The 12,164-nt window shown below is 37.4% G+C and overlaps 1 protein-coding gene across 1 annotated transcript in view; it reads right to left on the minus strand.

The window, feature by feature from the left end:
- The window catches only part of SRRM3 (serine/arginine repetitive matrix 3), a 78,100-nt gene that overhangs the window by 15,669 nt on the left and 50,267 nt on the right, over window positions 1–12,164 (minus strand). The window contains exons 9-10 of the mRNA XM_070945963.1: window positions 9,065–9,169; window positions 7,843–8,020 (exon numbers count right to left, since the gene is read on the minus strand). Of these exons, the coding sequence (XP_070802064.1) occupies window positions 7,843–8,020; window positions 9,065–9,169 (283 nt within the window). The remainder of the gene's footprint in view (window positions 1–7,842; window positions 8,021–9,064; window positions 9,170–12,164) is intronic.

Raw genomic sequence — 12,164 nt, forward strand, 5'->3', positions numbered from 1 at the left:
CTGGACATTTCTTGGTGCAAGTCAGATTTGCTTCATTACAAATGTCCCGTGCAATAAACAGCATAAGATGGAAAAGCAAGAAGGGTCTGATTTGAACCAGGAAAATAGGAGGCTTATAAGCATGCATTAAATGGAGCAAATTAATTTATCCCCAGAAAAATAATTGGAAACATAGTGAAGTATGAAACTCAAAATCCATTGGGGTGCGTGCATTTTTTGGCCCAATTCAGTTGTTTAGATGTTTCATGTTAGGTCAATTGACTGCAGAAAGTCAATATCAGAAACAGATCTTGAAATCTACCACATAGCTCAAGCTTTCTGGCAATCAGTACTCTAGGATTAAGATTTGGGTGATAATGGTATTTGCTTTACTGTGCAGCAGATACTTAATTTCTGCTGCTGCTTCCCAAAATGTGAACTATGACAGGCAAGCAAATGTTTGCCAGCCTTGGAAAACTTGGGAAGAACCCTATAGGGTTACTGTTCATACACCTGAGGATAAGGGACTGAGGAATTCTTGTTAAGATATCAGAACACGGGGCAAAAGGGTATAGCAAAGAGGATGGAGGATTATGCTTTGGAGTAGGTCGAGGACCAATTCCATCAGTTGCCTTACCTTAATCTTTCCCAATCCAGTACCCTCCAGATATGCTGGACTTCCACCAAAGCTAAATCCAGAGGACATTAGGTTGGGGAAGGCTGCTTTATCCCTAAGCAAAACTAAGGAGGAGAAAAACCTGAGTATACAAAAGGATAACCAAGTAAACTTTACAGGAAAAGAAAAATGGATATACTTTTAAGTAACCTTTGAGGTAATTGGCTATGGAATGGACGTAGAAGGGGCCAAAAAAATCCAAATCCTTATTGATTATGGACCTTTATAATGTGTTATTTTGCTGAATGAGAAGAGTTTAAAGTCCAGAGAAAAACACCTGATTTAGGTCAAGAACTTCTGGAGCTGGCTATCCTTTCAGCTATTTTCAAGGCTATTTTTAAAAACTTCATATGTTTTAGAGCTAACCGTGTCCTTTTTCTTAAGATAATTCAAAATATATGGGACAAAGTGCAGAGGAGTTGAGGGAAGGAGGGATGATTTCCTAGACTGGCCACATAGGAATGAGTGGGAGAGCAAACCATCAGAGAAGCTGCTTTCCGATACTTTTTGACAATGACTTCCCAAGAAGAAAAAAGGCATCCGAAGGCTTATTTTGTTGTAAATATTCCTGAAAGTTGCATCAGAGTTAGATCTAGTCAATGGAGTCACTCCAAAACAGTGTTATTCTAGTCATACACTGACATTTATCTTAGTCTTCTAGTTTTTAACTTCTTTTAACTTTCCATGAAGTAATGTCATATGAAGTCTAGCCCAACTTGGAACCTCATCAGGAGCCACCATTTAAAATACAAATAAATGTTTGTGGCAAACTAAAAATGTATACAGTCAGTCCTCATTTAGCAATTACCTTATTTAACAACCATCTGCAGTTATGATGGTGACAAAAAAGTAACTTTATGACCAATCCTCACATTTACAACCTTCCCAGTCTATAGAACAAAGGAAAGCAGAAGTAACATACTCATGATTTCACTTAGTGACCACGTCAGTTGTTGTTGCCAATTGTGTCACTAAACAAGGACTACCTGTATTGTAATTCATTATCAAACCCTGTCTAGGCGATATCTTAAGATTAATAAGGTTGTTAAAATTATTCTTGCTTCCCTTGAAACTGATGCTTTGGTGTAAATAGAAACCTTTATGTTTCTGAATTGTACAGTATACAAAGTTGTGTATGCTACTATAGTAATCACAAAGTTGTGATTACTACTGTATATTTGGAATTATTTTTTTCACAGCTTTTGCAAAGTCAGTAACCACTAAATCAGTATATAAGTTCAACGATGAGGATTCTATGGATAGTCCCTCTATTTAAAGATTCTTTAATGGGGATCATTAAATGACTTATGTTTAATCAGCCATATTAAAAATCATACTTAAACCACACAGAGGAAATCAAATCAGCTGACATAATTATACCATTTATGAAAACAAACACAAGATCGAAGAGCTGAAAACACACAGAAATGCATTCTAACAATATAACAATTTTTTTTAAAAAAAAGAAAGAAAAAACACGGGGAAAAAGAAAAGCATGATTTTGTAGCTGTTAAAAAAAATACAATGAAAATTGTACAGAGCCACCAAAAAGAGACAAGCGTAAGGAGAGAGAAAGAAGGAGAGAAAGAATGAAAGAGAGATACAGAGAGAGAAAGAAATAGAAAGACAGAAAAATAACATTTAATCAAACTACGGTGCTTTTCAACAGGCTGATCTGTAGAAGTGAACGTGCGGAGGGAGAAAAATACCTACCTTCTGTTTGATCAGGAATGCAATAATAAAAAAAAGAAACAATAATCTCCACATTTGGAGGGCAGAATGGGAAAAAGACAATGACTCTTTAGTAATGTACTTCAGACCCCTTTGCTTTGCTCTGAGTATTCTTTTGACTCAGCTTTTCTTTTTTCTTTTGATCCATCAAGGTAAACATATTTTTTGCTATCTATGTATCGGCATATTTACCAATTGTCTAAATAGCACAGCCATTGGGAAATAAAATTTTAAAAAGTTACTATGTAACATTTAAAAATTTTAAAGGAAACAAAAAGTCCCAACAGCATGCAAGAAAAGCAGCAGATGAAAGCAGAAAATGTCAAGATTTAAGGTTCTCTTTGTAATAGGGAATAGGCCAGAAGTGATTTCCCTCAAAAGATGGAGGCATTATATAAGGTGACCATGAGGGAAAGATATAAGGGGGGGGAGGGAGGGAGGGAGGCGCAATAAGAAATGGGAGGGCAGTGTATGGGCCGAAAGAAAGAGCTGTAAAGGAGGTCCATTATGTGAAAAGTTTACATGAACATTGAAAGGATTTCTTTATAAGGGAAGTCAGCATTTCTTTGAGTTTAATAGAATTCTACTCCTATATCTACCTATCAAGTTGTTTTAATTGGTTTTCCAGAGAGAATTGGATGATTCGGGGATAGGTGAACAGCAATACTGCTGATTGTATTTTATAAGTTGAAAACCTACCAAAGATATCAGCTCAGAGAAGTTGGTGTTCTACTAAGGATCGATAAAGGATGGCACTTGTGTCATAATACTGGGGTGCAGTAGTTTTCCTCACCTATCTCCACCCTTTTCTACCTATGGCTACAGTCCTCCCCAACTCCTATTCTCCAGTAGCTGGTGTTTGGAGACATGCTAATGTGGAGGTAGTAATTCAGGACACAGGCAGCTTGCAGTCTTTAATGGTGTGTTGTGGGTTACATTTTATAAGGTGGGTGGAGCAGGATAAAGAGGGCTGGGCAGAACAAAAACTAAGTTTAATTTTGCTTAATGTTACCTTAATAAAAATTAAATTCAACATTGTTAATATGATTGTTTGGAATAGCAGTGTATGCCTCTCTGGTTTAGAGGCAAAAGAGTTCCTAATTTCTGTGTCCCTAAAACCAGAAATCAGAAGAGGCAATCTTATAATTAGCCTAATGACCAGGTGAAGGAAGATAATTCAGATTCTGAATTTTTCTGATAATTTTATTGAAATATATTTGGATTCAAAAGTTTTAATTTTATTCTAACTTTTTAAAATCTGCCTTTTATCTTAAAAGAATCTCTGGAACAGCTTAACAGATCTTTCCACTTGGCAAAAGCTAAAATTTAAGTAAAGTTGAACTGAACTTATTTTTTTAACAATGTATGTAATTGTTTTCCCTTTTAAACATGAAATCTAAGAAACCAAAATGTTTAAGAGTCATAAATAAGTACAGAAAGGTATCTGTGCATTTCATAATTGGCTGGAGGGTTCTACAGTAACACACGTACATGTGTATACACACACACGCACACATATATATATTTCTAGATTCATCTAGCTAGTTCTATATATATATATATATATATCCAAATGACAATAGAGAAAAAAGAAAAAGTGAACAGTTTGCATTTCTATACATTACAAAGTGGAAGAAATCAGAATGAAATAAAAGCCCCTCTAGCCCCCTTTCCTGTTTCTACTGAGCAAGAAATCAAGCTACCACATTTCAAATTGGGGGCTAAAGAAAAGCACAGTTTCAGATAAAAAATAAAGACTTTTTGAAAGTAATTGGCCATTGATGTTTAAAACAGGAAAATGTGAAGCAGGACAAGAAGGGCTTTATTTTGGAATCTTTAAAGCTAGTTATTTTTTTTAAATCAATTTTAAATAAATATTTCCAAAATTTCAGAGAAGTGAAGCATATTAATAGATTACATATTAGGATTTAAGACAGTTTCACTAACTTGGATTCATCCAGCTATTATTGGTTATTTCTTCTGAAATTAAGCCATTATCTTGGATCTCTGCATTAATAATGAATTGATTGCCCAATTGCAGCTGATATTGGAGAAAAAAAATATCAGATCCAATGAAACTGATGCTGAAATAGGGACTCAGGCAGAGTAGGTGGCCTCTACTGAGGTTTCCAAAGCCCCTTTTGTTCTCTAATTGATCCATTTCTCAGGGCATACAAGTCACATTATGCTTTAAAGCAGTGGTTCTCAACCTGTGGGTCGCGACCCCTTTGGGGGTCGAACGACCCTTTCACAGGGGTTGCCTTAGACCATCGGAAAACACATATTTTTAATGGTTTTAGGAATAATTTTATGGTTTGGGGTCACCACAACATGAGGAACTGTATTAAAGGGTCGCAGCATTAGGAAGGTTGAGAACCACTGCTTTAAAGCATTGTTTTAAAAGCAAAGAGCATGAAATTGAAATGAATGGAATAAATACAGTACTGTGTGTTTATGTGTACATGCACGTATGTTTTGTACATGGAAAGAAGAAAAATATAAATGATAAGAATAACAACAAGCAAATGTTGTTTTGAGACACAAAATGGGGATAAGGCTTATGACCAAGAAAAAAGAATGGGTAAGCTGAGCAGAAATATAGAGCCCTATTTAATTCTCTGTGAAGATGACTTGCAGGGGCTTGCTTTAATAAATCATTAACAATTGGGAAGATCAGGAGCTCTGTTTTTAGGTAATGGATTCCATGCTGGAGCATGAAAGGCGTGTTCAGCCCAAAGCCTGAACACCCCTTAGCCAGAAATGAGGTCTCAGTACACATGGCTCAATACAGCTAAATGCCTCTTGAAGAGACAGGCAACAGAAAATCGTGTAATGCCTGACTCTGTCCCTAAGGTCAGGTCTCCCCTTCTTCAAATAGACTAGTAGTGCCATCCAATGCAATAATCTCATTGGGTCAAAATAAGTTGCAAGTAAGATATTGACAACGAATAATGAGTTTTTCATCCGGAATCATTTGAGCTAAGACATCTGAGGGGACACATATATTCACCTTCATTTGTAAGACATCTGAGGTCAACTGAGCTAAGACTTCTTCCAAGTGCTCTCTGTCATCCTGAAAATGTGACGGCCTTTCCTTCCATCTCTATGGTGCCTGAAATTTTACTGCCAGATCACTTCAACACTGGATCACTTCAGTAATCAATCACTCATTGAGTTCTGCCATGAAATTCATTGGGTGATTCTGGGCCTGTTATTGCCTCACAATCTAATTTATATCAAAGGCTTCCTGAGAATATAATATGTTTGCATGTATGCAAACTATGTCTTCTGTCATAAGATTCTTGGCAGAAAGCAAATAGCTGGGAATCTGTTGGAAATCCTTGACCACTGGTCCTATTGGATAGGGCTGGTGGGATTGGAATTCAACAATAGTTGAAAGGCTACAGATTTCCTATTCCTGCAGCAGATTATTTTCTTTCCCCCCAGAATGACAGATATGTTACAATATAAGGAATGAACAACCAACAATGCTACTAATAGAGACAAAAAGTAGTCTGCCAAATGAGATCTTTATATTTATTCATATTATTTTAAGTGATTTGTATATTCTCTTTCCATTACATATTTCCAATTGTTGAAGAATTAAAAAAATAAAGCATAACTGAAAAACATCTAGTTTCCTGTAACTATGTTTTGCAAAATTAGTTTCCAGAGTTTTCAGAGCATTTATGAAATATTTGGACCAGAGGCAACCATGAAGTTGGAAAAAAAAAAGTGGATACTACTTGACTATCAATGGTTCTATAATGGTCCTTTGAATTTTTTGATGTGGGACAAGAGCAAATTTATTACTTATTTCCAACTATGTTTGGGTTGGGTTTGGATGATATTGTTATGACAGTGTAGGAGAAGGAGTAGCAGAATTTGGGGTGGGATTAAAAGAGAGGTCAGCGTAGAATCCCTACATAACCACAAATGAACTAAGTCCAACCTCCTTTGAATTTCATTGACCTGAGAAGATTAATGTCAGGAGTGAAAGATTAGGTCCACTTCTGCAGGTTAATGACTGAAATGAAGTTATTTGAATTTGAGATTATGAAGATCCAATTAAACTGATTTATTGCTAATCACACTAATGCACAAGAATCTTTTCAGTTAATGGTTAACACCTGCTTGGGGTTAGATAAGAGTCAACGGAATTCAAGGGAAGTTGGGCTTAGTTCACTTGTGGCTATGTAGGGATTCTAAGCTTATCCTCCTTTTAACTCCACCCTCCCGATTCTGCCACTCTTGTTCCTTCAGAAAGGCCCACTAACAAACAAGCAACTGTCCCAGGAAACTGTGGGTGAAAGTGTCATGGACAATTCTTCCTTTCCTTGACTTTTTAGAAAGGAGGGTATATGAGCAAGAATGAATCATCTTCCTATTCACAGTACAAATGATCATACTCCTTATTTTTTCCAGTGACAATTCTTTAGTTTTTAATTTATTATGATTACTATTAAAATGTCACAATAGTGGCAGGAACCACTGCCCTGTCACTAGAGATTTTGATTAATACCCAGCTATGTTTGACATCAAAAGAACAAGGCAATGTGAACAATATCTTCAAAATAGGAAGATGCCTTATACACTTCATTGAATTCAGCATTATTTGTCCTAAATGGACTTTCTTTCTCATCCTGCCACCCTCCAAAGATGATGAATGACAACTCCCTGTTTTTGGCCACTTAGCAATGGAATTTTATGAATTGTAATTCAATACATTTAGAGGTTACAGAAGGATGATCTGTGGTTGCTGGGGATTTCTAGGAATTGAAATCCACATATCTTCAAGTGGCCAAGTTTGAGAAACACTGATCTATACTTAGTGGCTTTTGAGGGGTTCAAGCAGTTACAGACTGCCTCTGGGGATCTCCTGTAAACAAAGAATATGCTCTGTCCCACTGATTTAAGGAATGTTCCTATCCTCGAAGCGGCTTGTGGATAAAAGTTAACAATCTCTACAATTGCCAGAAATCATGAACAGGCCATGAAAGAGGGTGATAGAGGTGTGTGTGCATTTTGTGTGTGTATTTGTGTGCACAAGAGAGAGAGAAAGAGAGAAAGAAAAATGGGATTTAGAATGTTTTGCACTTGCAACACCCCAACTTTTTGAACTGAAAAGATTTGCCAGCAAACTTTTCCCCTCATTCCTAATCTTAACTAAAACCTGAGAAACAGTTCATTTCTCCCCATGGTTTCAATTTTTTGCCCCTTCATATTGTACAGGTATATGAAGGTGCTTGGATGTAGATTGCTGGATTGTAATTGGCATGGCAGAATAATGGTTATGGGGAATCTCACTCTGAATCAACGGAGCCTTTGCTATCCATCATATCCTGAGCAAAGTGTCCAAAAGAGAACAAGGGAGGAGTGAAAGGAGGGGACAAGGCTGTTTTGGAAAGGAGGAATAGGTGAGGCTCAAATCATGGTAAAAACAGAAGCATCCATACCTCCTGTTTCTTCTCCAACAGGGCGCCATGGCTATGGCGGCCATTCTGGGCACTGCCCTTGTGCCCATTTTGATGAGGCGTGGCTGATCGGCTGTGGCCAGTGCAAGAGGAGGATGGGCTGTGGCTGGATCTGTGGCTGCTGGCCCTTTGACCATCCTCTCTGTATTTGGGGCTCAATCTGTAGACAAAAGGGAAGGCAGAGGAACTGTCTATTCTCGTAAGTCATACTGAAGGCAGATAGCAGAAGGGAAGGCTGCTGTTTATCACAACAGGTCAGGGATGCAAAATGTGGCATTTATAGTTGGGCTGTGATTTTCCTTTTTCCTCTGAACACATATGTATGAAAGGAGGGGTTCGAGAGTTTGGGATTTTAAAAAAATCAACTGTATTAATCTTATTTTGGAGTTTATGCTTTTTATATATTACCTTTCTCAGCTGATGGAAAGCCTTGTTGTTTTGTTGCTCTGATTAAATCAGAGTTACAAGCCACGCCACAGATTGCCAAAAGGGGGGGAAAAAGAATATTTGGAGGAGTCTGCATGCAGCCTGGGTCTTCCACTGCCTACCCCTGAATCAGAGGAAGTCTACTTGTGGAAAAGCTGTACAGAAAATAGAACATTATTGTCCTTACCATGGTATTTAAGACCAGTTTCCCCAGTCTAATGCCATCCTTATATGGGAATTACTGCATTAGGTATTATCTTCAAACAGTCACTTTTACAAGATTTGAATCCAGTGCTCTTTCTCTCCTATTTGCTGACACACTTCTTACCAAATAATGTTAATACTATAATTCAGTACTTTAACTGAACAGCAGCCATATTTAATTCAATGTTGCAAAACAGTTTGTGTCAAATTTCATTTCCAGTTATTTAGAGATATGTGTTCTTGTACAGATGTAGTTAAAGTTAGGAAGGATTTTCAGGGGCTGCCTTGAATAAAATGAACTCTATTTAGTTGTATTCCTCTTTCATGCTCCTGCCCTTTAAAAGAAAACTGGGGGGAAAAAAACCTGGCTCATTGAGCAGATTCTGGACCATAGCAATTTGTAAACCTACTGGAATGTTGAGTTTTTGTATTCCCTGTTACCATTTTTAGTTTTTATTGTGCATCACTTTGAATTACTTGAGGATCAGGCAGCCTTAGAAATTGACTAAATGAAATTGTAAATAATATTGCATCTCCACTAAAATGTGCCAGATCAGACTCAACCACAGCTTACCTGCTTGTGGATTTGCAGTCACTGTATTCCGAGGAAAGAGAAAGGCTCCGAGAACTATAGCTGCTGTGTCTGTGGGAGCGACGAGGAGACAGTTCACTGTGAGATCTGTAAGAAGGCAGTGAGAAGCTGGAGCATAAGGTAGCTAAGCAGAAAACAGTGATCAGATACTCTCTCATGGGATTAGCAGGGTTGTACTCGAAATTATGGATTGTTCTGCCCCTCAAGTGCTGCTGACTAACTCTCTGGTTTTCACTGCAGTGGTGGGAAAGGAGGAAGGGAAGAAAAGAAGAGGATGACCAGCAGCAAGGACTCAATGACAATGCTGATGGGTGCAAAGACTCGAATGACCACGTTAAGGATAGATTGTCATTGATAAAATCCAGTTATGCTGTGCTAGGAGTCAAAAATAGCTTGATTGCATAAATTAACCAACAAATCAATCAATCAATCAATCAAACAAACAAACAAAAAAACAAACCTGCCCTGTCAAGTGCTGCTGTTGATCTTGTTGTCCTATTGCCGGGAAAGGCAAGCTGTTTAAAATTGGATGTCACAGGTCAATCTCATTTTATGGTCAAAATAAACCCTAAACCCTAAAATTTCATATGATCTTATAGGAAGGTCCTCAGATACTGGGAGATTTGGCAGGTGTGCAAGATTCAGACTGTTTTTCATTATTACTTTTTGTCTTTATTCATGTCAATCTGGGGATTCTCTGGATATTAACTGGGGTGCTCCAATGTCAATTCTTATCAACTTGCTGTTTTCACAGACATTTTAATGGAAAATATTTAAATGCTTGTAATGAAACCCTTATGAAAATAAGGATCTTTAAATGTTGGAACAGAAAAGGAGATACAAAGAAAACACAATATTCAACAGCAAAACCTACAAAGACATTGGACTTTTATTCAGAGGCTTCTGAACAAGAACAAAGGGAGGAAAAATGCAGAGTCAGATTCTCTTCAAGGTCCTCAGCCAGCCAGAAAGCAGGAGGGGCAACAGCCTGAGCCTCTGGCAATGTCCCAATCCTGGATTTGAACATTTACTTTTTTTCAAAAGAATTTTCCCAAGCTACCAGTATTTTTTTTAAATCAATTTCGCCCTTGCTTCTTCTGGAAACTTTGCTGTACTATCAGTGATGCTTCTTGTCACTCTTAGAAGCTATGTATACACACACACACACACACACACACACACAAATATATATACACACACACACATCTGAGTAGCATTTCAGAGGAAAAATGTCTTCCTTTAAGTCTGCACCATGGCATTTTTCTGCTTGTGGGGTTGGATGGCAACAAATAGCATCTCATCCTATGAGAATCTGTTGCAGCTCCAGTGGCTATTCTCTAAGGCAGTCTTTCTCAATCTCAGCAACTTTAAGATGTGTGGACTTCACCTCTTAAAATTCCCTGGAGCTAAGGGTCCTGTTTCTTCAAGCTCCACTGAGTACAGTATTCTCAGAGTAGAATGTTTGAAGAAGTTCATTTTCCTGCAGATTCCAGAATTCCCCCTGGAATTTTTGCATCTTTCCCCCTTATTAGTAATGAAGGAAACTCAATTAAGAAAAATAGCTTGACGTAACTATGAGTAATAAAGGGTTTTTTTCCCTTGTACTGCATGTGTTTCCCCATCCACACCCAGCAAAATTATCATTCAAGAAGAATTTCAGTACTTTTGTGTGCAAATGCAGCATAAATGCACAGACTGGTCATAAAGTTATTTTTTCATTACTGTAATAATTGAACAGTTGTTAAAACAAGACAGTCATTAAATGACAAGTACCTATAAAACTAGTGACAAGCTGCAGAGGTGGCTGCTGGTTACCAAATTAAACTGGGTTTTCAGAATCCAGTGAACCATGAATTAACCAAACTTGATGGGTTCACACGGTAAGCTAAGTAACACAAAAGGAACCTAACCAAAATGTGTAACTGATCTGATTAAGAGTCTTTCAAGAACCCAGCCTGAGTGTATTTTGAAAAAAATGATTGTCCTGATAAAGCCCATTATCTTGTAAACAAGGTTTTTGTTTTTGCCCTTACCTTACAAAACATCTTCCCCCTGACGATTCCGGCAGGTCTCCACCCTTTTAGCCTTTGGCGTTTTACCCAGACCTGGCTCTTTACCCAGGCGCTGGGATAGAATAGAATAAATAGAATGAAATGTTGGAGCTGGCTGTGCAGCTTCCCAAAGGGAAGATTATAGCACCAGGGATTTGTTTTGTTTTATGGGTGTGTTTTATACATATTGGGTTTTACTGCTGTTGTGAGCCGCCTGGACTTGTTTAACATGGGCTAGCATATAAATCTTTTAAATAAGAGCTCTCTACATGCTTCTCAGGTTGTAAATCTGAAATTATTTCTGATATTTAAAGGTTTCTACTATAAATAAAGGAGAAAAGACAAGCATTTGCTAGACACAGGATCAAAAGACAATGTCAATGCCCAAGATGCATTGCCTATTCTGATTTAAAAACTTTCCCACGGGGGTGTTGTGGGGGAGAGTAAATAGATTCAACTCTCTGGAAGAAAAAGCAAAATGTTCAAAATGATCTCTCCATTCCCAATTCAATTTTAATTTCCTTCAACCCCACAAATTTATCAACAGTCTTTATCTCAGTTATTCATAAGTTATTACTTTAATCAGGGATAAGGCAACATGGAGCTCATGTCAGTGCTTTTCAGGACTTCTGCTCTATTTGATCTTTTAAAAGAGAAATGGAGAATTATTGTTGCAGATAATCCAGCTTTTCCCAATTTGCTCATTGCAAATGTATTAGGACTGTAATTCCCAATTTTTCTGGAAGCTTGTTGTTCTTCTGTTCAAACATTTAAATTGTTTTAACATTGTTTTCATTTTCCAGAGTTGCAATGAACAGGTGGCCTTGTATATTTAATAAATTAATAATCCCAGCAAATGAATTCTGAAGCATACTGAATTAGGAAAGACTGATGATAAGACACCTGGGAAAGTCAAGGGAAATCATCAAAACCATAAAAAAGAGAAAGTTAGAATATTTTGGACATGTGATGTGACACCCGGAAAAATACGGCATACTTCACTTATTCCTACAAGGAAAGATTGAAGGCAA

Source organism: Pituophis catenifer, unplaced genomic scaffold (genome assembly GCF_029215685.1).
Source record: "Pituophis catenifer annectens isolate HBS135680 unplaced genomic scaffold, rPitCat1.0.hap2 SCAF_1, whole genome shotgun sequence".
Classification (NCBI taxonomy): domain Eukaryota; kingdom Metazoa; phylum Chordata; class Lepidosauria; order Squamata; family Colubridae; genus Pituophis; species Pituophis catenifer.